Source organism: Podarcis gaigeae (genome assembly GCF_964106915.1).
Source record: "Podarcis gaigeae genome assembly, chromosome: 2".
Taxonomy (NCBI): Eukaryota; Metazoa; Chordata; class Lepidosauria; order Squamata; family Lacertidae; genus Podarcis; species Podarcis gaigeae.
Genome location: NC_139679.1, coordinates 67,142,203 through 67,168,672, shown reverse-complemented (window position 1 = coordinate 67,168,672; position 26,470 = coordinate 67,142,203). Strand labels below are relative to the sequence as shown.

Sequence of the window (26,470 nt, the reverse complement as noted above, 5' to 3'; positions counted from 1 at the left end):
GCTGCTCTGGTTTTGCCAGAAGCAGCTTAGTCATGCTGGCCACATGACCCGGAAAAACTGTCTGTGGAATGGACAAACACCGGCTCCCTCGGCCTGTAAAGCGAGATGAGCGCAGCAACACCAGAGTTGTTCACGACTGGATTTAACTGTCAGGGGTCCCTTTACCTTTACATCAAATCTGCAGATGACACCAAACTGGGAAGGGTAGCTAATGTTGCTGAAGACGGAATCGGGATTCAAGATGACCTTAACAGATTGGAGAACTGGGCCCAAACTAACAAAATGAATTTATATAGGGACAATGGCATTCCACAAATGCTGGAAAGTGTGCAGAGGAGAGTAGGGTGTGGAAACCAAGTCTTATGAGGAACAGTTGAGGGAGTTGGGTATGTTTAACCTGGAAAATAGGAGACGAAGAGGAGATATGAAAGCCAACCTCTGACATCTAAAGGGCTGTCACATGGAAGATGGAACAAGTTTGTTTTCTCCTGTTCTGGACCCGAACCAATGACTTCAAGTTACAAGAAAAGAGATTCTGACTAAACATCAGATAGAACTTTCTGACAGTAAGAGCTGTTTGACCAGATGGTGGTGGACTCTTCTTCCTTGGAGGATTTTAAGCAGAGGTTGGATGGGCAGCTGTCTTAGATGCTTTAGGTGAGATTCAGGCAAAGCAGGGGGTGGCACTAGATGACTCTCAGGGTCCCTTCTATGATTTGTGGGAGGGTGCTGGGCACATGGAGGGAAGGCTCAATGGCATAGTCCCCTATAGATTTATTTGAAGGTATTAGCATCCTGCTTTTGCTTCTTAGTAGCAGGAAATCACAATCCAATAACCATAGAAAATAGGATTAAGTACTAGTAGCTTTATCTAGTATTATGCATTGCATATTATTATGCATTGTATTTATACATCTTTTTTATTGTATTGATATTATGTTATGTATTTACATTACATGTTGTTTACATTACTATGCTGTATACTGCCCTGTTTCATTTTGACAAAGGGTGGCATATAAATTTCTTAAATATATACATTGCACTGCATTCTCAAGTTCTAAATAATACTCAGAATCTAAAGACATGTTATACAAGGAGCTTTCCTGGTCATTTTTGATGCAAACTTGCAAAGACAAGTTTATAATTCATTCTAAAAAGTTGCTTGCCCCTTTAGCAATGGGATACTTTGCTCTAAATAAGAGAAATGACACTGCAGTCGCATGCTTATATCTGAGCACATGAATCTCTCTTCTTTCTCCCTCCTAGCAATGGTCTCCCAAAAGATGCCATGACGTTTGGGAGCAGTGATTGTGGTATGTCAGCTGCAGTCATCTTAAAAGGCTAAATAAAGCATTTAACCACAGTTTAATTTCTGAAGAAGCTCATGCTAATTTAAATTACTTTACATTTAATTAAAATGCTTTTGTATAGTGATAATAATGTAACTGTGGTAATTAGTATCAAGTGGCATCTAGAGGGCATATTTAAAAACTAATCTGGAGAATAAATAGAGCTAATTAGTAGCTAGAATAATGCTTTATGATTATCCTTTGTTTATAACTGCTATAATGCTCAATGTGTTATTAAATGAAATTGGTAATTAATGTATATCAAAGCTATTTTTCAATGCTTTTATTAAAGCATCTCTTAGATACAACATTTTTTTTAGGCAAACTGCATTTGTTTCATTTCCATGGAAATAAAAAGGATAAACAGATGACGGCATAATCTATAAAACAATTTATTAATGTAAGCTGCAGCACCCAAATCTGCAGCGGCCATTCAAAAAACTGCGTTCTATTTTATAAGCAAGTTTAAAAATAATACACACATCTGCTCCGAAATTCTGAAGTAGATTCTGAACTGTTCATCAACCCTACATTGAAGCAAAATTCACTGTTTTTCACAAAATTCAGCTGTGGAGTAGATGTTGGGCGATTGATGATAGTCGCAGGAAACATTGATGCCACACCAATGCTTTCTGCATGGAAACACATGGTGCATATAGTAAAATAAGTATACTCATACTTTTCAATATCATGGGTCATGCATACCAGCAGTAAAGGATTCTTGCATCCCCCCCTCACTCGTCTTGCTTTGGACCAATGAAAGAATCCGGAGACAAGAGATTTATTGTTTGGGAAAACATGTTGAACACAGAGACTGAACTTCCAAGTCTATCTGGGAATTAATGGGAACTTGAAATAGAAAAAAAAAATCTCACCCTTACTTATAAATTAGAATTCTGTTTCTCCTGCTACTTAGGGGTTGCCAAGAGAAAAGGAAAGTGATATATAACACCTGGACTTTCAGACACTTAATAGTGGTGCTAGAGAAAGGTAAGTGAGAGACTATGGCAAACTGCAACACAGAGCTCTGGTCTCCTGTTTTGTTTTGTTTTTCCATGACCATGATCTGCATTTGGTTCCCAGTACAGAGAAACATAATACTGGTGTATATGGTCATTCAAGGTGTGGAGAAAATGGATAGAGATTAGTTTTTCTCCCTCTCTCTTAACACTAGAACTTGGGGCCACCTGTTAAAGCTGAATATTGGAAGGTTCAGGAATGAAGGAGAAGATTCAGAAAAGGAAGGAGAGTGAGCTACCGCAAGGTATAGTGATGGTCGCCAACTTGGATGGGCTGTATGAGGGAATCAGACAAGTCAGAGAGGAGAAGGTTATGGATGGCTAGTAGCAATGATGGCTATGTACTACTTCCAATATCAGAGGAGCTATGCTTTTGAATACTAGTGGATGGGAAATACAAGTGGGAAGGGTGCTGTTGCACTCGTGTCCTGTTTGTGGGCTTCCCATAGGCATCTGCTTTGCACCATGAGACTAGAATGGCCTTTGGTCTGATCCAGCAGTTTTTAGTGTTTGATGTTGTATTACTATTTTTTGTTGGGAGCTGCCCAGAGTGGCTGGAACAACCCAGTCAGATGGGCAGAATATTATTATTACTATTATTATTATTAACAACAACAACAACAAAAATACAGTTTTATCGAGCAAACAATTTTGTTTGAAACCACGTCTCTCCACTTTCTACCCTGATTGGCACAAGTAGCTGGGCAGTAGCTTTGCCACTCTGTCCAGCCCCACCACTGCCAGATGGGAGTTAGGATTACTCCCTAAATGTATTTTTAAAAATATATGTGCTAGATTTATTTTTATTTTTTAAAAAATACCAACTGCCTTGGTTTATTAGTTTTTGTTTAAAAATGCACCACAGTGTTACTGCTTGGACTAGAAAAAGTTGGCAAGCATTTTCAAATCCTGGCGGCTGCAATCCAACCTACGTATCGGTGCATTTGAACACATATGGGTGAAAAGACACATAAAGCATCATTAAAATGTATGGCTACCTTCCCATTAAAGGGATGTGGGTGGCGCTGTGGGTTAAACCACTGAGCCTAGGGCTTGCCAATCAGAAGGTTGGTGGTTTGAATCCCCGCAACGGGGTGAGCTCCTGTTGCTCGGTCCCTGCTCCTGCCAACCTAGCAGTTCGAAAGCGCACAGTGCAAGTAAATAAATAGGTAACACTCAGGCGGGAAGGTAAACAGCGTTTCCGTGCGCTGCTCTGGTTCTCCAGAAGCGGCTTAGTCATGCTGGCCACATGACGCGGAAGCTGTACGCCAGCTCCCTCGGCCAGTAAAGCGAGATGAGCGCAGCAACTCCAGAGTTGTCTGCGACTGGACCTAACAGTCAGGGGTCCCTTTACCTTTTACCTTCCCATTAACATTACTGAAATGTGGATTATACCCTAAATGCTTCTCTTAACTACATTCTTCTGTGAAAACACGGAATTTGTTTGTTGTTGTTTTGTTCAGCACAGATGGTAGCTTGAAATGCAAAATATTCCTTACTGCATTCTGTTTTTAAAGTTCTAATTTTTAGATCTTCTAAACAGTGTGTTGTTTTTCCCTCCTCCCCAACGTCTTGCTGCTAGTCCTGGAAAAGTCTTTAAGAATTCAAAGGAAAAAGAGCCAGCCTTATTACTTTTGTCACTTTAAGGCTCCAGCATTGCTTCAGAGAACAAACTTTCAGATCAAGCTTTGAACAGAGTACAAAGGAAAGGAAGTAATTATCATTAACAAGATTAAAAGCGGACCACGTGTCCAATAACTGCTGCTCTAACCTCTCCAAGAGGACTTTCATGCCAGATTGCTGTCTTATACCTTTCTTGGTATAACAAGGACGGGTAAGGCCAGAAAAGAACAAGTCAGTATTGCTTACATAGCAAAGAGAAGTGTCAGAAGACAGACATCAGCAGTGCCAGGACTTTGCCAAAAGCAATTAGTAGAGTCCACCACCCACAATAACTAGCTGGATTGCCAACACACCCAAGAAGACTCAAGATAAGAAAGATGCGTAACAGGTTATATTTTATTAAATATAGCTATTATAGAATCTGACGATCAGAATAATTCAACAAAATTAACCGATGCCAATGAGATCTGGGCTGTGTGGTGGATAGATGGGAGGATTTCACCTCTCCCATCTCCTGAGCCAGCTGCCAGCCGCACACATTGTGATCACGTAGCAAGGCCCTCACTGCGTGCTTCTTGGGTATAGGAACCTGACATGCGTGCCATGGCCCCACTGGCCAGTGTTCACCCTGATGTGTCCGACAACCCCAAACACTCTGGTGCAGATATTAGTCAGATATTTTCCAAAATCCATTCACCCAATTAGCCAAATTCTAACAAAGCACTCCAGTCATGTAGGCAACACCAAACAGTGTGAAGTAGGTGAAAAAGCTGTGACACGGGCCAATTAGTGTCAACTCCCTCCCCCAAATCCTACTCAGTTCCCTCAATGAAGGCAACTAGCAGAGCTCACAGTGCAAGAAGGGTGAGAGAGTGGGTGTCTCAGTAAGAGGGGTGGAATTGGCTTAAACAGCCTCACGTTACCCCTGCAGGGGAGTCCATCTCTCTTCTTCTTGCAGGGGAAGAGAATGTTGCATATGCATCCCACTCCCACCCCCATATGGGGAAAGAATGGAATTATGCTCCAAACAAGACAAAATCCATGAATTATGGCACATCCTCATGCTAAGAGATACAATCAGCAGGGTGTGGAAGAGAAACCAGACAGTCTATAAAAGTTTCCTCTCAAGGTTATTAAAAACTCTCTACATAAAGTATAACTCTGATAACTTTGTCTTTCTCCCCCTCCTTTGATATCTCTGCTTAGGATAGATAAAATATTGAGAGACGTTCTGCCGCAAACATAAATAAAATGGAACTAGAACTGTGGAAATGCCCCCTTCTTTTTATGTTTCAGAGACTAAAGGGAGGCATAAAATAACACTGTTGTGTTTTGAAAACATCGCTGTCTCCACCAGAACAATTTAACTAAACAAAAGACAAATATATGTGATCTGCATAGACTGTAAGGAACCTGCAACTTGTGGATTACTGTAATCCTGAAGCTGCAAAATACACATTTGTCTAAAGTAACTTGAAATATACACCACCACCACCAAACACTCAGGAAAAGGTACTGAAAATAACCATCCACTCCTTTACAACTAATTTTATGCTATGAGTAAGAACCAACTGATGGAATGTTAAACAAGAACAGATCACACCAACATATTTGCACCAGCAGTTTAGGATTTAAAGCAGCAAGGGAAAAAGTTTAGAAGACATGAAGCTTGCTAGTTTACTGCTCTTCCACACACTCTCCCCAAGGGTGCATTTTATGAGAGTCATTTACCCACTTTTAACAGGCTTAAAACTCAGCATATACAAATGCCATCAATTTAAAAGCAAGGGAGAAGACTGTAGCTTCAGGTTTACAAAGGAACATAAGAAGAGCCTGCTGGATCAGGCCAATGGCCCATCCTGTTCCCACGGTGGCCAAACACAGTTGCCTGTGGGAAACCAGCAAGCAAGATTCGAGCACAAGAGCACTTTCCCCTCCAGTGGTTTCTAGCAACTGGTATTCAGAAGCATTGCTGCCTCCAGCTGTGAAGGCAGAACACAGCCATCATGGCTAGTAGCCATTGCCAGCTCTCCTCCATGAATGCAGTGCAAAATGTTTTAGTGGGAAATATACATTTAAATGGTTTAAAAACCTCAGCTATGCCTTTACATATTGATTTTAAAAATGCACAAACTAATCTCATTTCGCAAATGCCAGCAAAGAACATTGGCAAATGGACTTAATGTAGGAAAGATAATCTTTCCGTGTAAGCTAGGCATGCTTTTCCATTTTGACTCATCACCAAAAGGGCTTATTTCAATATGAGAGCCCTCTGGTAACACGACAAGTCCAAAGTCATAGAATCAGAGTTGGAAGGGACCCTGAGGACCTTCTAGTGAAACCTCCTGCAATGCAGGAATATGCAGCTGTCCAACACAGAGACACCTGCAACCCTGGCATTATCAGCACCACAATCTAATCAACTGAGCTATCCAGGCTTCCCAAGTCATAAGGGAAGAGACCATGGATACACTGCCCTTTCTGGGAACTGGAGAACTTCTGATAGGAGAATGATCAACTATCAGCTCTTACACTGGGACCGCAGACTTCTGTTGTTGCAGATAGGCATGGGAAGCAGCAACACTGCAGTACTCCCTGTGGCCACAATAAAGGTAATGTTGGAAGGCAAGCTAATTTTTAGGGCAGCTGCACAATTCTTGAGGGAAAGTAATGCAGTGAAAACAGAGAATGCTAGTGCCCTTTTTTGGGTGCAAACAGTTTAAAAGTGTATTTAACCATTTAATCCATATGTATTCCTTACTCCCATAAGGATAAGCAGCAGACTTTATTTTTTTTAGGTCTTCATATTCCAAAGTCCTCTGCTGCCATGTCTAATAATGCAACAAATAATGATGCTGAAATGTGGTGTTGTCTCTCCAGTCCTCTGGGAATTTGATCCACTTTTGAAGGGCATAAGCTAATAACACTGAAAAATCCCTGGAACAATGAAAAGCACTTGACCACTTCTCCCTGAAGCTAACAGCAGGTTTTCCACAAGTACCATGAATGAGATCAAACATTGACAAGATTTTCAAAAGAACATATATATATATACATATAGTGATGAAATATTTGTTGAATATTGTTTACCTAAAACTTTAAGTCTTTCTGCTCCAACCACCACTTCATTGTCATCTGCAGAAAACAACAATTTCCCCGAGGTGGTTAGCACTTGAAATTTTTGGCTGTATGCTTCCACTGCTTTGGGCCCTAAAGAGAAGAAAAAAAGCTTAGTGATCTCCTTGATCTGATATTATGCTGGAAATGATACATTAACATATCCTGGATTATGAATCTGACAATTAAATAGAAAAGCATGAAGGTGGTTATGCTAATGGTTGTGCATTTATCATGTTGCTAGAAAGACTAATAAGTGTTTCTTCTCTCTTCAGCATTTATTTTAAAATACATAAAACATTTAAGCAAATGTAAGACCTACTCATTGAAAAAAAAGCATTATTTTCTTACGACTTAATGAATTCTGATTTATAGGAACTAACTCATATTGAACTGGCCATTCTGATAAAGAAAGATATTCTAGACTAAAGGTTCAAAATTTTCCACCATCAGAACAAATCATGCCATTGAATTGTATTACATAAACGAAGCACAGCGTATTTACATATATATTAGAATTTATGACATTTTTTTTGCTTGCTTTTTTGGTAATGTATTAGATAGGAAGGATGGGAAAGAGTTTTCCACTGAAAGGGTTAGCTGAACAAGGATGGCATGATGTGGTAAGAAATTTGTAGCTATGGTACAGAGTATGATTCCTATTAATAATATCTGGTTGGAATATCTGGTAGGACGGCAAACAGCAGGTGGAGCCAAGGGTAGAGTTAAGTAGAGTTCACTTTCTCCCATTTTTTCTACTACATTACTCCCACCTCTGCAGTCTGACATGCAGAAATTAAGCAGGGCAAGCTATTCATGGCATGGAAAGAATGTCCAGTCTGTGCTTCTTCATGTGCACTTAAGAGGCAAATCCTGCTGCAATCCACAGGTTTTACCCCTGAGAGCATAGGAATGCAGCATTCAACAGCTTAATTTTTGTATTATCACATTGCTGCTAAACTCACAGGAGCAAAACCCGTTAAAAAAAGGGGAGAGGACCAAGGTGGCAATCCTGCTGTTGCCATGTAGGGACAAGTAGGGATACCACCTTTATTTATGATGTATTTTTACTTCAGTTCCTAGTCTCAAGGACAAGATACTTAAATAAAATGGTACTAGATTTAGTAAATTGATTAATGATTATGCGTGTGATGGACACAGAGAGAATGTGGGCTCTGGCTTGTAGGCAGGGCAGTCCAAAGAGAAATTTCCTATGAAAGACCATCTGAGCTGGGGGTGAGAAGTGGGGGGTGGGGACGACTAATAAATATGTAAGTTGGAGGCGGGACAGGAGAGAGAATGTTTTGGAATCTTCTACATAAGATTCTGGACAGAGATTTATGAGGTTCGATCACAAAGTGCTGCTGCCATAGCCTGCATATAATGAAGAAAGAAGGAAAGGATTTTGTGGCCTGCTAGGAGCTCTGCAACAGAAATCTTATTAGCCTTCCATACAAACACTTATTTTCCATACATACATTTAAATAGGAACCCAATCTCTAAACAGTTCTAATATATCCATCCATGAATCATTTCTATGAGTTAATATACTCATACTATACTCCTCCACCTCCTCCTCCTAACATTTTCTAACATTGTCTGAAGTTGACCATTCTCACACCATACATACATGAACATTTCATTCATTACTATTGATTAATTTAATATAATAAATATAATATAATATAATATAATATACACACACACTGGTGTATAGCAGACTCTCATAAGCAGAAAAAGACAGGATGAAGAGGGTACTCTCTGCCAAGGATGCCTGCCCAGTTCAAAGAGTAATTTAGTAAATCAATACAGCTTGTTCAAGCAAAACAGATAGATGCTAAAGCCAAACTACAAAAAAAATCTACAAACCAATATAAGAGAGAGAAACATTATTTCCTGACCCGGAATATATAAATCAATTATTAGACAATGAGCCCAAACCCAATGTCTGCTCTTGAGTTCAGGACTTGTGGTTTGTCTGGAGGAGACAAACCATGAACTTGGGTTCAGATGACATGCTAGGTCAAACCAAGCTCTCAGCAACAGGAGGCCCAGAGAAGAAGTTCAGAGGCTGCAATCTCTGCAGCTTAACGTTACATTTGAACAAGTTTACTGACTGGAGAGTTCTAGATCGTGTGATGGCAATGTTGCTAAAATAGTATGCATATATACCAGGCTTCTTCCACCTCGGCCCTCCAGATGTTTTTGGCCTACAACTCCCATGATCCCTAGCTAGCAGGACCAGTGGTCAGGGATAATGGGAATTGTAGTCTCAAAACATCTGGAGGGCCGAGGTTGAGGAAGCCTGATATATACACACATACACCCACAAAGATTGGACAGCATTTTGTTAAAACCTTCAAGAACAGCAGTAAAAATGCTATTAATAGACATGAAGTATAAAACCAGCTAGGGGTGTTTCAACTGTTAGGACACTGTGTAGTCGCTGTGATGCAAAATCTGTTCTAATACTCTCCATATGAAAGGCATGATGCTTGAAATGACCCAGTGAAAATGAATGTGTGTGAAAGGATCAGTGGAAGGAATGATACAATCCCATTTTTCTTTATATGTACCACTTAGTTTTCCAAATTTTCTTTGGGCTATTCCGTCAGTGGCTTCTCCACTTCAAATTTTAACAAATGTTAGCAACCCCCATGGCAATATTTGTGCAAATGTGTAGCTAAGCAGCACAAACAGATGTCTCTTCCATGGCTTGGCCAGAAGCATCATCTTTGAAAACAACCACTTCAAAACAATCCACACAGATGCACATCTCACTGAGATAACAATTTCTGTAATTATCTGCAATAGCAGCAAAGTTGCACTGGGTCACTTGCAAAGTGCTAAAGAGCACAATCTGGGTGCAAAACTCTCATAATCTAAAGCAAAGGTTAGGGGCAGGAAACAATTAAGCAATTCACAAGATATGTGGTACAGTATTATTATCAGCATTTATTTCTTGAAACAAATGTCAAAGGATTATGGCCTGTTTCTGACCAACATCATTTCTCACAGGCAGCAAGAGATGACAACCAAAGGCCATTTAGGTTTTGGTTAAATGTAGCCTTTTAATTTGCGTATTAAACAGACTGCCCATACAGTAGATGATATGCAGAGCACCCTCAGGGTTCAATAACCATTCCCATCATCCTCAATATCTAGCTGCTGGTCCCATATAAGGAGCTGCGCATAAGCCAATGGCACACACCCCAAATTCTAAATTGTCCCTTTCTACTTAGTGGCAAATGTTTTAATTGGGTACCCTTTGAGATATGCTAGCAGCCAATGTACACATTGTTCTAGAGATGTTGTCAGTCTGCCACACACTGACCTCCAAAAGAAACTGGGTTCTTTCTAATACTGAGCAGTTTTCATTTGTCCAGTTTCCTGAGAGAACTCAGAGAAATTGAGTGCTGTTAAAAATGGTAAGGTAAAGGTAAAGGACCCCTGGACAGTTAAGTCCAGTCAAAGGTGACTGTGGGGTGCAGCGCTCATCTCGCTTTCAGGCTGAGGGAGTCAGCATTTGTCCACAGACAGCTTTACAGGCCAGCATGACTAAGCCGCTTCTGGCGCAATGGAACACCGTGATGGAAGCCAGAGCACATGGAAATGCTGTTTACCTTCCCACCACAGCAGTACCTATTTATCTACTTTCACTGGCATGCTTTCGAACTACTAGGTTGGCAGGAGCTGGGACAGAGCAGCAGGAGCTCACCCCGTCGCAGGGATTCGAACCGCCAACCTTCTGATCAGCAAGCCCAAGAGTGGTTTAGACCACAGTGCCACCCTGACCTAGTGTTTCTCTTTATGTCACCTAAAATGGGAACTGTTACATTCTTATTTATTTATTTACTATAAAACAGGCCCAGCTGTTTACTGATAAACAGGCTAACACACAACAAAATAGGGAAACAACAGGAAACAAAAGATTAAGCTCCAAATCAGGCAGAAGGACTGGCTGACATATACAACAGCCAGGCCAGACACACCTGCTCAAGATTCTAGAAAAATGTGCATGGAAAGCATTCCATGCACATACTATCCCACCCTCTTCCAAAGATCACTCTCCTGGCTTTCAAGCCTGGGAAAATTTAGTTTCTGTTTTAAAGAACTCAAATATATTTTGCTTCCACCTATATTCTACAAAGAGGTTTATCTATGAAATTGAAACATCTATAGTAGAATTTTGTTCTCTTACGCATCGCAAAGCTACTGGGCCTTTCAGATTTTTCAAACACCCCCCTCCCCCCCAAAAAATTATCTCCTGCACTGCATCTTCATCTCCAAACCCCTGATCTGGACATTTTACCACTATGATTCTGAGAGTGGAACAAGAAGTAAAAGATTCACTGTTTTACTAAAAAAATTAAAAATAACCACAGTTCTAGTTTCCCATCCTCTGTTAGTAACACACTGCTATGGAAATGTATGACATGAAGAAAGAGAGAGAAAGAAATGTGTGGTTATTTATAACTGCATAAGTTTTCAGTAAATGCAAGTGGCTAAAATACTTGCATTGTCTTCGCTCTCTCTATATCTCAGACTTATTTACTTTTATAACAAGGAATGTAATTTGCATCTCCCAAATAATCATGTTACACCTGTCATTCTTGTTTCAGTATGACAGGGCAACAAAGTCTTAGAATAATTAGATTCAAAGGCAAGAGTTGCATCTCTTGGGACCATTTTCCCAGTCCAGTAGTTTCAAGCCTGGCAAACTGCACAATTATTCCACATGCTCTGGTTATCTCCCGCTTGGACTACTGCAATGCGCTCTACGTGGGGCTACCTTTGAAGGTGACCCGGAAACTACAACTAATCCAGAATGCGGCAGCTAGACTGGTGACTGGGAGCGGCCGCCGAGACCATATAACACCGGTCTTGAAAGACCTACATTGGCTCCCAGTACGTTTCCGAGCACAATTCAAAGTGTTGGTGCTGACCTTTAAAGCCCTAAATGGCCTCGGTCCAGTATATCTGAAGGAGCGTCTCCTCCCCCATCGTTCTGCCCGGACACTGAGGTCCAGCTCCGAGGGCCTTCTGGCGGTTCCCTCACTGCGAGAGGCCAAGTTGCAGGGAACCAGGCAGAGGGCCTTCTCGGTGGTGGCGCCCGCCCTGTGGAATGCCCTCCCATCGGATGTCAAGGCGATGGACAACTACCTGACATTCAGAAGACATCTGAAGGCAGCCCTGTTCAGGGAAGTTTTTAATATGTGACATTTTAGTGTATTTTTTATCTCTGTTGGAAGCCGCCCAGAGTGGCTGGGGAAACCCAGCCAGATGGGCGGGGTACAAATAATAAATTATTATTATTATTATTATTATTATTATTATTATTACATAACACACAAACTGCACTATCCTTGCAATTGTACTGCAGCTAAATTCTATTATCCTGCAACAGAGTCACTCGAGTGCTCTGCATTTTCTGCCTGTACATGGCAAATGATCAACTAGCCCAACAAGCTCCCCTCCCCCTTCCCCTTTTTCTTCTTGAATGTGATAATCTGGGATTGAATTCTGGGGTGAATTTATTTCCTCTCCTCAAGGCAATTTTCACACATGCAACTAAAAATAATTGCCGGCTGAAACTGTTTATTTAATTATTTAGCACTCTCACTTGAGGCCAGGTGTTATATAAGCAAAGCAGGCAATCTAATTTCACACACAACAAAATGTTTATGGATTGCCGATGCCGTCTCATGGAACAGCTTCTCCCCCTTGCCACGCTCCTTTCTTTCTGAGCAATCCCTCTTGCTGCAAAGGCACACATGCACTCAAAAGCAACATGTCTGCTGGGTTTTTTTTAAATTTTTTAGAAGCATCAGTTTCCCTGTTAAACATGAAGCATACCATTTCATGAACATAAATGGTACTTATCAGCACAAGCGATTTACTTTAAAAAAGGGGTTTCGGAAACCTTTAAAAGACAAGAGTGTATCCCTGCTGTGAATATTAATCAGTTAAGTGTCAGTCGTCCTGGGTAAGTTTAAATTGTCCAGGGACATTCTTGTGCCTGTTACAAATCAAAGATCAAAATGACTATTCTCTTCCTGAACTTGTACAAGTGACCTTTTGTGTCAGACTCTGCTTTAAAATGAAAATAATTTTCGGCTGCCTTATTAGAAATATACAGCCAGCTTTTTCTTCACCTCAGTTCTAACATTCTTATATTTTTATATTTCTAGACAGGCAGGCTGGGTCATGGCTTGTACTGTACTAGATAAGTTAGTGATTATTATCCCATGGGCTAATGATCACAAAATACCCCATCACAGTGCCCTTTTTGTCTTCTTCTTCCCTTCCTCAGGCACCTTACCTGTTACAAGACGTGTAAGAACTTTACTCTCCTCATTGAGAATGTTCACTGTAACATTCCGAGCAGATTGGAAGTACAGAGGGTTGCCCTATAATAAGAGCACAAGAGAAAATGAATGAGACGGGCACATCGCTTCTCACTAGAAAACGTACTGTGCTCTCACAAAACCTGCAGGACATGAGTGCCCAAATCCATGTACCTATATTTGGTCAAATACTTTCATGGCTCGTCTAAACAAAATGCTTGCTTAAAGGATTACATAGGGTCATATAATTTTTTTCATAGGACGAAATGTCACATGGTCCCTGTAGTTAATTGTTCATTTTTAAAGGTCTGGCCCAGGGCAAAATAAACAGTGATCTGCCTCACACAGGGTTTAGTAGTGCCTAGAACCCTAAATGAATTAGGCCCCAAATATCTGAAAGACCACCTCCTTGCCTACAGGCCCTCTTGGGGCTTAGGAATGAAAGAGGAGGGGCTATTTGTAGTTCCACTGCTCTTAAAAGTTTTTTGGGGAGCTGACAGTCTCAGAAAGGGAATTCTCTGTAGCAGCCCCTGAACTGCCAACTCTCAACAGGACATAAGGCACCACCATATTACTGGGTTCTTAGAAATATCAGGTACATCATTGCATAATATATAACGTCAATGACTGTGAAGAAAAGCTTTGACACAGGGTTCCACTAAGTTTAAATAAAATATGTAAGGGTGGTGTTTCATAGTCTTTGTTCACTTCCTTGAACAAATAACTCCAATAACTCAAACTTTCAAGTCATATATTGTGTTGTATTTTGTATTTGCCTTCCCTTTCCACCTTCTTATTAAGGGTAGAGCTGCTATTCAAACTCAAAATACAGAATTATGGCTTAAACATGTATATGAAATTTCATACAAACAACCTGGCTCCTGCCCAAAATAATTCAAATTGGAGAATTAAGTCAAAGGACAAAACCATTATAAAAAATGTGAACTCTTGATTATTCAGAGATATTTGGGTTCATCAAACCAACTTCATCTCGTGTTTCTGACATGTGGTTACTGCAGAGCAATCCATTTTTGGTTAAGCTGGGCTTTATCACATGGCAGAGAGAGAAATGTCCTGATCTAGCAGCATACAACATATTTTCTGGATCATATTTATGGGTGCAGATTGAGTGCTGCATCCAGTGACTGGTGCTTCTGCACTACCCATGAATCACCAAACTGATGGTAAGTGCTGTCATATATGAATATACAAAGCTGCCTTAGTCTTAAGACAAAATTATGGGTATATTCAACCCAATACTATCTATTCTGAGTGGCAACTCCAAGTTTTCAAGCAGAGATCCAGTTCTGCTACTTTGCATCCTTACGTATTTTAACCTGCATCCTCTTTATGCAATACATGTGTTCTACCATTGAGCTATGGCCCCCTCCTGCTCTTTGTTTCAGAATAGAGGAATAACATTGAATCCAGGATCCCTTCAGCAAGCGATGAGCACTATAAAGGCTCACAAGGCAGACCATTTAGTAGGAATACCCTCACCTAATAAGGTGGGGCTGTGCACATTGCTGTGTGCAAATACATCAAGATCTGACTTTGTCAACCTTGTTGTGGCACCATGTCTGCAAAAAGCCCGAGCTAAACTTTGCTTTTTGAAACAGGTGAAAGAAGCAAATTCAGAATCTAAAGCCCATATTTAATCTTTTATTGACACTACCTGAACCGATGACATGACACTGGCTTAATTTATTTTGAGCTACAAATTGAGCAGAAAATAATGGTGTGCAGTTCACAAGGTTGAAGCATTTGCAGTTGATAGTTAGCCTTTGATACAAAGGTACAGATGCAGTCTGAATAAATAACTTGGCTCTCAATGTCACAAGACCTCAAAATAAGCCTTAGGCTATTACACATCATATACTAGTGGAACCAGCAGAGTGTGCCCTAATAAAGAGGTGCGCATATGACTCAAAACTATTTTGATACAACTCACCTCCCAGGAATGTCATTTTCTCCATACAGATAAGGAACTGGAATTTGCTCTTCCAAATAAACCCTGGCCAACCCTAACTCACACACCTGTGTCCGAGAATGCTTTGCATCAGGTGCACTTCATAATTCACAGTCTGCCCTGCTTAGTTCGGGTTGTATAACCTAGTTCCCTTCTTGTAGATAGATGCATATTGAGTGTAAAGCAGCAACATTTCTGGGATGGTTTGCATGGGAACTTTGTTAGTGTGATGCCATGACACCTCATAAGACACAGTCAGCATCTGCAGAGGATGAAGGCTTTGGGGATGCAGACCATTATTTATAGGTGCAGTTCTAGCACTAAGCAAAGACATTCCTGGGTGTGGCCAACTTAAAAACACTGTGCAACCAAATTTAGTTTGAGGCTGTATGTGTGCTCCTATGACTCTTCAAAGGCATTTTTGAGTTTGGTGGTTCATATCCCAGTTATTAATTCAGCATCTCTGAATCAAAGAAAGAACTAGGAACATATTCAGCCTCAACTTAAATTAGCTCCAGCTTAATATTTAGTTCCAACATGGCCCATTTAAAAATGGCTTACAATATGGAGAGATATCCATTAGTAGATGCCAGCTGAAATCTCTCATAAACTTTCCTTTTCAATGAGAAAACATGGTTTTGGCTCTAATGGCAGTTGGTATTACTTATTTCTACAATGAGGTTTCTTTTTTATTTTTAAAATCACATGATCCAATAACCACTACAACCACTTAAGCTGTTCAACCAGCTCACCTTGTCTGAGCCTTTCTGGAAAGGCCAGCAGACTTTTAGACTCCACTACTCCCTGTAATATGAAAGGGTGGGCTCCAGTGTTTATTACCATTTTGCATAAAATGAGATTATACTCTTTAAGAAATAACATTAGAGAAGCAAAGGAGCTCTCCTCACCCACAGAGGAGCCAGAGTACATTTTAAAAACACTTAACTGCTGCCCCTTTTTCAGACATTTAGTTCACGGATTCAGAGACCTTTGGTTCTTGTGGTTTGCAGAAAACTAAATCTGTCTGATAGAAGAGCCACTGTTGTATTAGTCTGCTAGCAGAGAATTTTTTCAAGCACTTAGAATACTGCCCACTTAGGTTTCCATAACTCATTCCATTAAAGGCTAAAAAAAGGAGCTAACATCCAGGATTTATCTTTCTCTCAGAGACACTGCACAATTAGCATCTAATGCCTTCTGCTAAAGCACATAGGAGCACTTTTATTTTCTGACACACAGTTCTTTAAACACATTTCTTGTACAGTGGTATCTTGGGTTATAAGCACCTCGGGTTACAAACACTTCGGGTTACAAACTCCACTAACCCGGAAGTAGTACCTCGGGTTAAGAACTTTGCCCCAGGATGAGAACAAAAATCGTGCGGCAGCGGCAGTGGGAGGCCCCATTAGCAAAAGCGCACCTCAGGTTAAGAACGGTTTCAGGTTAAGAACAGACCTCCGGAACAAATTAAGTTCTTAACCTGAGGTACTACTGTACATTCTGTTGAAAGAATTGGGGTGCTCATGCTTTCTCTCTCACATCAAGTTGCAATGAAAAGCACACCTTTTTTCTTTTTCTGAAATATATGCATATAAACACACACACCACACAGAATTTGGTGCCACATTCATTTCTCTGCTACATTAGGGCACAGGTTATACCAATACAGAATCATCAACCTAAATAGTGAGAATGATCTTTGTCACGGCACCCCAGCACATGTGAGGTCCAGCAGCCGTGCATGTACTGAGCTGGAATCACCTTCCCAGCATGGGTGTTGGTGTTGCTTACTTGCACAGGATGGCACTCCCACCAGTACATGGCCCCATCCTTGCCACTGCACTGGTCCAACTCTGCCCAGGTAAGCTGCACTGATGTTGGTCTTAGGAGGACAGTGCTGCTTCACCACATGGGTTGCTACAGGTGAGGTCGCAGCCATGCCTCAACCTAACTGTATTTGCAACACAGCCTGATTCAGAAAAGACAAGTGAGTTGAACCTGACCATCCCCTTGATTGCACTGTTGTATTTGCATGGAGATGACTTTTCCGGACACACCGCTTTCACAAGCTGGCTTGCTAAAAAGTTTAAAGACACATACAAATACAAACAGGACTTACAGTTTACAATTTCAACCCCGATCTGAAATGAGTGGCAGCTAAAAATGTTCCAACGCAGCACATTAACCAAACATGGACTGAAATAAAAACATATTCGGAGTTCTCTTCAACCAGCAGTAATGAAGCCACACATACTTCTTCCCAAAAGGGACTTATGTGTGGTTTTATTTAGTACATGTGGCACCACACCTGCCAGTCTAACAACAACTATTAGTGGGCCATGTTCACAGACACGGTTCTTGAAGTTCATATGGGTTCACATATTCCTTCCGATAACTTGGTACAAAACGTGTAGCGCTCTGAAGTCCAAGACGACCACCATGAATTGGGCAGCCCGTGTGACCCATAAATAACTGGTGTAATATGACCTGAATGTCTAGTTCCCACAAGTGTTCTGGCTGACATATTCTGCATCCATTGCAGCTCCCACACTGTCTTCAAGAGCAGCCTGACATAGAGTACACTGCAATAATGGCTGTAACTAAAGCGTGTGCCACGGAAGCTAGCAGTGTCTGCTTTCTCTTGACTGAGCCGCAGCTATTGAACTAGCCTCAGGTTTACTATCTCATCTGCTGTTTACGAGAACTCCGTAAAAGATCATGCCTTTTTAAAAACTGCAGCTTGCACTCCTGTCACCACTTCACTTGTTTCACCATGACTGATCCACTCTAATTGCAGTTGCTTGAAATGATTATACTATATATACATAATTTTTCAGTCTGGTAGCTCCACTCTGTCTATAAGACGAATGCTGTTTTTATTGATTTCAGTGGTCCCTGAATTAGGCTCTTCAGCTCTTTCAGCAGTTTTAGGAAATTAGATGAAAATCATCATCATCATCATCATCATCATCATCCAGACTGCTTTATGCTGTCGTGGATTAATTTTTTTTTTGTTTTCTATTGATTTTTGTTGAATTTAATCATGATGTTTTATTATTTATTATTTGCATGATTTCTAGTATTATTTTAGCATTTTTCCTTTGTTAAGACACCAAGGAATGTGCACACACAGGCAGCTGTTTACATTAGTTAAATCATCATCATTATCATAGATGAAAAGATAAACTATTTAGACATCTTTCAGGCTGGTTCTCCTAGGGTATTATCCACAACATTGCTGCACTTATCTGTTTATAGGGCTGGACAACTGTTGTTTTTTTTTGCTTGAGGGTTGAATTCACCCATGGCCAAGCCTCCAGCACTTGCATGTCAGAAGCAGGTGTAGCCACCATGCGCTCTAGGGTGATCTCTGCAGTTCACCTGAGGCTGGGAGTTCTTGCCCTCTTTCAGCTCATCAGCTACCGGTAATCAACATGTCTGATGCCCAGGAAGAAGCCTGCTTTCATCCTCATCAGGGCACTGGCCTGAGTTGGGTGAGGTTTAAATCCAGGCTACTTTTTTTGCATGTGTTCACCTATTCATCATCTCCATCTCATTTCTACATTAATCCGCACAAAAATACTTATTTTAAAACAGATTTCTCTCCTCAAAATAAACATTTTTAGAACCATGCAGATCAAGGAAGTGCAAAAGCCAGGGTGTAACTGAATTATAATATGCACATTCGACCAGGAGGTACAAAATCAGGTCAGTTTGTATCAGATTTCACAAAGGTAAACTCTCTAACCACCCATTCAGCTACATAAAAGGTAAAGGGACCCCTGACCATTAGGTCCAGTTGTGACCGACTCTGGGGTTGCGGCGTTCATCTCGCTTTATTGGCCGAGGGAGCCGGCGTACAGCTTCCGGGTCATGTGGCCAGCATGACTAAACTGCTTCTGGCGAACCAGACCAGCACACGGAAAAGCCGTTTACCTTCCCGCCGGAGTGGTACCTATTTATCTACTTGCACTTTGACGTGCTTTCGAGCTGCTAGGTTGGCAGAAGCTGGGACCGAGCAATGGGAGCTCACCCCATTGCGGGGATTCGAACCGCCGACCTTCTGATCAGCAAGTCCTAGGCTCTGTGGTTTAACCCACAGTGCCACCTGTGTCCCTTTCAGCTACCTAGAGAAGTTCAAATGTGTCTGCATGCAAGTGAAGCTGTGGAACATGAGGAACTCTGCAGAAGAGTAGGCAGTGGCAGGCTGCCTGGGTCAAGGGTACAATCTCATAGTCAAACTAAGAAGAAGAAACAGGCAACACCTGCTCTGCTGGCTCTGGAGGTGTGGGAAGGGATGCACAGGGCTGGTGCTTCCCATGATGGTGGTGGTAATTTTATTTACATCTAAATACTAAATACTACAACCAATTCCAATGAAAGCAATCAAGAAAACAATAAAAACAATGACAAGGCCATCTTCCAGGGTGTGTGTAGGCAACAAAGCACTCTGCTGCCTACTCTGGGAGAGAGGGGAAGGCTGGCACAACTAAAAATTGCAGAAGGAACAGCAGTGTTTCAGTATGTTCACATACAGGGGGGAAAGTGTTAGGGATTTGTGGGAGGCTGGGATTGTGTGATGGTGTTGCTGGTATGAACCAGGGCCTCTATGTAGGAGATAGACAATTTGCACAATTATGGCCCTATAGTGAACTGCTATGATCATTCATATCCCTCTTGGTAAAAGCACTGGTTCACACAATGTGTGCTCTCAGGCTTGAGCAGTGTCAGAACCAGAACTCTGTCACATCGTGATGCCACAACAAATTACGGTATCCCAGTATGTGTATATCAGACATAAATAAAATTAAACTGGAATTCTGATCCCTGCAATATGTGCACTTGCCTAGCTATCTACTTCAATGGAGCAAAGATATCACGGCTGACACATCATTATCACCTACGTAAGACTCCAACATTTGTTTTTAACACCTTAGCAACATCTGAGTGTTTGCAAACACTCCATGGATTCTCACCCATTTGGCTTCCCACACACAGCCAAATGCCACATGTACAGCTATGAGAAAGACTAGCAGTACTCTGGAGCGAAGCAGATGTTTCTTTCCAATGGGGAAGGGGAGAATAATGGATTTGTTAAAATTCAGTGGAAAAGTTAAGAATGATGAACTGAAAGCTTTAACTATAATATTTGATAGCTTTTGTTTCAAATTAGAAACTTTAAAAAAAATCCTCTTCATTTGTGCGAGATCTGTCTGTAAGAAGTGTAATGTTTAGGGGCTATAATTACAGATATCAGGAATGAGGACAGGCATAAAACAGGGAGGGGGAAATTAGAAATAGCTGCCTCCACATCAATGGTCAGACATCCTACGTTGTCATGACAGAATATGGGAAATGTTGCAACACAACATTCAGTGCAACACCACCAGTATATACTCTGCCTGTAACAGTGTTGTTACTCCAGAGACTCAAACCCCCATCACCCAACTCCATCCCAGCTTAAGAAATGGGGGTGTGAGAGGGCAGATCACTCCACCCAGGTAAGCAAGGGAAGGAGGTAAGCATGTTAGAAAGCATTACTGCTGCCACCACTTCTCATACCTTCCCTCCTCATCCCTCTGCCATCTGTGATTTCTGTATGTTATCTGAACACTCAGCTGACACCCCTCCTCCTTATCTCTCCCTCGCTCCCTCCTTCCCAAAAACTTATTGTAGGTATTGTCTCAAGCACAGTCCCTTGATGGCATGCAACTAAGCTTTACTTAGACCAAACCCATTGAAATTAATGAAGGTGACTAAGTTAGTCCATTCGGAACCCTCATGTTGCTCCCAGAGATGCTAAGTGTGTCTCATTTTTTACACCATTTTGTTTGTTTCGTTTCTGCTGCATTCACCCCTCCACTCCTGTACTGAATAAACACCTAGAATACAGCAGCTTTTCTGCTGGTGCAGTAGCAGCATAACTCCCCACCCACCACCCACACCATCCATTGGTATAAATAAGATGACCCTGTCAATAATTTATAAACTAGTTGCAGACCTTTTTTAAAGGCTTAAAGCGTGTCCTTAAATTACAATTCCTGCAAGGCTAGGGTCCCACATAAGAAAATATTTCTGAATTATAAACAAGATTGCTATAAAAATGACGATCTTTTCCAGAAATAGGCCTGCATACCAAACTTTGTGTATAAATTCTGTCTCGCACAAGTTTCTATTATGGAAGATATTGCCAGCAATTTTGTATTGTAGCCAATAAACTATTATAAATATTCCATAGATTTCTAGACCAGTAACAGTTGCATGTAAAGTGGTACCTCGGGTTACATGTGCTTCAGGTTACATATGCTTCAGGTTACAGACTTGGCTAACCCAGAAATAGTACCTCGGGTTAAGAACTTTGCTTCAGGATGAGAACAGAAATCGTGCGGCGACGGCGCAGCAGCAGCAGGAGGCCCCATTAGCTAAAGTGGTACCTCAGGTTAAGAACAGTTTCAGGTTAAGAACGGACCTCCGGAACGAATTAAGTACATAACCAGAGGTACCAGTGTACAACCCTCTGTAAATTGTTAATATTATCTACCAATAGGTTTTCTCCATTCCTAGGGCTTATGGACAGATAACACAAAAGAAAATTAAGTTAAAATAATATATCCACAGATATATTACAAACTGTAAACTGTATCTTTGACTAAAATTATTTTAAACCATAGATGACCAAGCCAAACAACAACAACAAAAAACTTATGCTTCTGGGATATACTGAGATTTCCAATAAGATACAACAATACTGAAAAGGCACAATATGGTGCCCCCTCCCTCACCTTTCATTCTGCTCAGTTCACTATGTCATAGCTGAGATGCCCTGAGGCGCCCTCTTAGGCCCGGCGTCCAGTGTGGTGGAACCAGACACGTTGCCCTAAATCTGACTCTGCTGCTGGAAGCATGATGTGAATGCATTCTCAAAGTACAAACGGACCACATCTTTACCAGAAACTGTTTTGTAGAGGAACTGAAAACACATCCTCTTTATCACTTATTTTAACTCTTCTTTAAGGCCTCCCACTGCGGCTTTGTAATAATGCTCGTGTTGCTGGTCATGTACCTACACTGGTTGTCCCATATATGCCATCAATTAAAATGTGTGATTTATGCTACAGGAAATGGCATTCAAAAGGTGCAGCAAATATGTCAATACAATACAGTATGCTTTGTAAGTAATCAACGTAAGTAATCAACGAGCTACCCAGCAGAACATGAGTGTTGTTTTTCCCCCAACAATTAATTAAATAAATGAAATTGACCGATAACCCACTACACTCAATACATAGCAAAATGAATCACAGCACCCCACTCTAGTAGTGCCTTCTGCTATCTTACTTATGAGGAAAATGCTAAAAGCTTCTGTACGACACCGTAAAAACTCAGTGACTGACAGTTTGTATGTACTTTTAAACTCACCTTTTTTTTTTAATGTATTAGATATTTTATATAGATTTATTTGCCTTAATCTACAGAGGTTATATGGGAGAAAAGACCTGCAAAATTACCAATACTTTTTTTCCTGCAGAACTTTAAAAGGTAATTTAAATATAAGATCTCATGGTTAGTATTTCTTTTCTACATCTGGGAGTGGGGAGAGAGAGAGAGAGGCAAGTTAAAGTAAATCCAGTAGGTTCCAAAAATCAGAATATCAGAAAAGGCAAGTAAGAGGCAACATAATGGAAGTTTATAAAATTATTTATAGCATGGGGAAGAGTGGAAAGAGAAAGGTTTTTTCTCCCTCTCTCATAACACTAGAACTTGTCCACATCATCTAATGAAGCTAAAAGTTGGAAGTTTTAGAACAGATTTAAAAAGTACTTCTTCACACAGTGCATAGTCAAGCTATGGCCAGTGGCGTAGCGTGGGGGGTGCAGGGGGGACCGGGCGCAACATTGGGGGGGGGGGCGCGCTCGCAGCTCTCTGCCCCCTGCTAAAATCCACAGGTTAGGGGGCACAAATTACTTGCCTTGCCCCGGGTGCTGACAACCCACGCTACGCCACTGGCTATGGCTACCATCCTGCATGGCTTTTAAAAGAGGATTAGACAAATTCATGGAGGAGAGGGCTATTGATGGCTACTAGCTATGCTCTACCCTCCAGATTTGGAGGCAGCAATGCTTCCAAATATCAGATGCTGGAAAACATGGGAGCGCTCTTGTGCTTGAATCCGGCTTACAGGTTTCCAACTGAGGCATCTGGTTGGCCATTACAGGTACGGGATGCTGGACTAGATGGGCCAGGGGCTTAATCCAGCAGGCTATTCTTATGGCACTCTTCAAAGAGATATGCTTAGAAATAATACTGTTTAGAAAAAAAAATGAGAAAAAGAGAAATAGGTTTTCAAATAGGGATATAAGTGAGTGGTAGGGCACTCACCAGGCACGGAGAACATTGCAGGTCCAGTTCCTTACAGTTCCGATGCCATGTAGAGTTACTGCCAGTCAAAACACATAGTACTGGGCAGACTGACCAATGGTTTGATTCAGTAAGTATAGCAGCACCCAGTTTGGACAACAAAAGCTACCCTCTCCTTCCGGCAGCCAGTGCCAAGGCTGTAGGCCACATTGCTGTGATGCTTTTTCAGTGTCAAATTACAAGGAAGCTTGTACGTACAGGCATAAAAGAAGTGAACTGCCTTTGAAATGCTCATTTGTCAGTTGTGAAATTAAAATTACCTAAAAGTGGAGAATATAAACCAGTATTTTAAAGGATGGAAGGGAAAATATATGCTTCAAGAGAATGTGATGCTTGCTTCTTCACCGAACCAGAAAAACACAGCAGATGATGCAGATTACGTAGGCAGGGTTCAGAGTGCAACCCCACATGATTACTTGCAGGAGTGTGTAGTACCATTAACAGTTCTGTAACCTGATGGGGGACCAAACAGAAGGGCTTCCTGACTAAATCGGGTCTCAGGTTATGCCTGTGAAAAGGTGTTGCTTGCTCTGCAAGCAGTCTAAGCTATATATTGTTAAAAGAATGGTTGTACACATTCCTGTCATAGCGTCAATATCTAACATTAGTCTTCAGTCTAGAATCATAGCGTTGGAAGGGACCCCGAGGGTCATCTAATCCAACCTCCTGCAACACAGCAATCTCAGCTAAAGCATCCATGACAGATGATCATCCAACCTCTGCTTTAAAACTTCCAAGAAAGGAGTGTTCACAACCTCCCGAGGGAGTCTGTTCCCCCAACAGCTCTTACTGGCAGAAAGTTCTTCCTCATGTAAATCTGCAATAGCAGAATTGTTTCCACAAAATTATGTGGTATCCAAAATTGTGCTGCAATTATACTATTACTTGATTATTTGAACATATCCCCCCATCTTCTTCTGTTCCTGACTTTGACCTTTGAAGCAGGATGTTCATGTAATTAAGCCTCTTTTCTTTGCAAAACTTTAAACTTGACAATATAAGCTTTCAAAGAAGAATGAGGACAATCTGTGAATGGAATGCATAATGAAGGAATAATAAAACAAACACACTCCCATTCTCTAGTACATGTCATATTCATTTGTAAAGTTGATTGCCTTTAAGAAGGAGACAATAGGTTTTTAGCACAGATGTAAAATATTCTCCAGTCTTTTTCTCTCCGTAAACAAAACATTTTCAGAAAGAACAAATAAAATAATGCAATAGTGATCGGTAAGAATTTTATACCAAATTTGATTGGGAGACAATGTTGTCTTCTCTAAATCTCTGTGACCTTTCTTGGTGTGGAATCTTTAATGGGCTGCCCCAGTCTCCAATGTGGTAGCATCATTCTTTTCAAATACCTACTTTCGATTTTTTAAAAATACTGAAATACATGCATTTTTATCTCCCCCAAAATAACAAAAATCAAATGAGCAGTTTCAGAAGTAGACATGAGCCATCCTGGAATGCACTTCAGATCATCTGGCTTACAGTGACTAAACTCTTGCTGGCGGAGAGGGCTGTCCTTGAACAATGGGGGTGGATTGTGGTGGGAAGCATCTCCCAATGTGGACTGAACGACAACATTCAAATAGATCATTAGTGCTTTTATACTAAAAAAAGGTCCCACTCTTAATGTTCATATAACACCGGTCCTGAGAGATCTGCATTGGCTCCCAGTATGCTTCCAAGTACAATTCAAAGTGTTGGTGCTGACCTTTAAAGCCCTAAACAGCCTCGGCCCAGTATACCTGAAAAAGTGTCTCCACCCCCATCATTCAGCCCAGACACTGAGGTCCAGCGCCGAGGGCCTTCTGGCAGTTCCCTCATTGTGGGAAGTAAGGTTACAGGGAACCAGGCAGAGGGCCTTCTCGGTAGTGGTGCCTGCCCTGTGGAACGCCCTCCCATCAGATATCAAGGAAATAAGCAGCTATCCCATTTTTAAAAGACATCTGAAGGCAGCCCTGTTTAGGGAAGTTTTTAATATTTAATGCTGTATTGTTTTTAACACTCAATTGGGAGCTGTCCAGAGTGGCTGGGGAAACTAAGCCAGATGGGCGGGGTATAAATAAATTATTATTATTATTATTATTATTATTATTATTATTATTATTATTATTTACTGTATACTTCTTATTAAAATAACTTTTCCTTTTACTCTTCAACATTTATTTAGCCTGCTTCTGACCAATGAAAGTCCCAACACATTGCTCTCCATGGGTTGCTATCTATCTAAATGTCTCTAACCCATTTTATACCTTGGATTATTCAAGGACAAGAAGCACGGACTACACAATACGTAACAATTTTCCACTGGAATTGACAATAAACATACAATTTATTTTAGGGCTCTCAAGGGAAAATTAAAATGTCAGCCAATGTTGAAAGATACGGACACTGGACGTACACTGAACCAACCGCATAATTATTTCACTGCCTGGCCAAATTTATCTTGCATTCCCTCGTTCTGTATATCTGCCCACTTTCAAGGCCATGAGGACAGGTATTGAAACACAGCTTGATTGGCTGCTCTGCACCCTTTGGGGTAATAACTTCACCCCGGGGCATTGCATAATCCTGTAGTTTTCACATTTTATACAGTGCCCCCCCCCCAATTCATTTCTGCCT

The 26,470-nt window shown here is 41.1% G+C and overlaps 1 protein-coding gene across 1 annotated transcript in view; it reads right to left on the bottom strand.

Moving 5' to 3' along the window:
• The window catches only part of SGCD (sarcoglycan delta), a 410,207-nt gene that overhangs the window by 67,951 nt on the left and 315,786 nt on the right, over positions 1-26,470 (bottom strand). Inside the window, exons 6-7 of the mRNA XM_083728761.1 lie at positions 13,431-13,518; positions 7,082-7,201 (exon numbers count right to left, since the gene is read on the bottom strand). Of these exons, the coding sequence (XP_083584887.1) occupies positions 7,082-7,201; positions 13,431-13,518 (208 nt within the window). The remainder of the gene's footprint in view (positions 1-7,081; positions 7,202-13,430; positions 13,519-26,470) is intronic.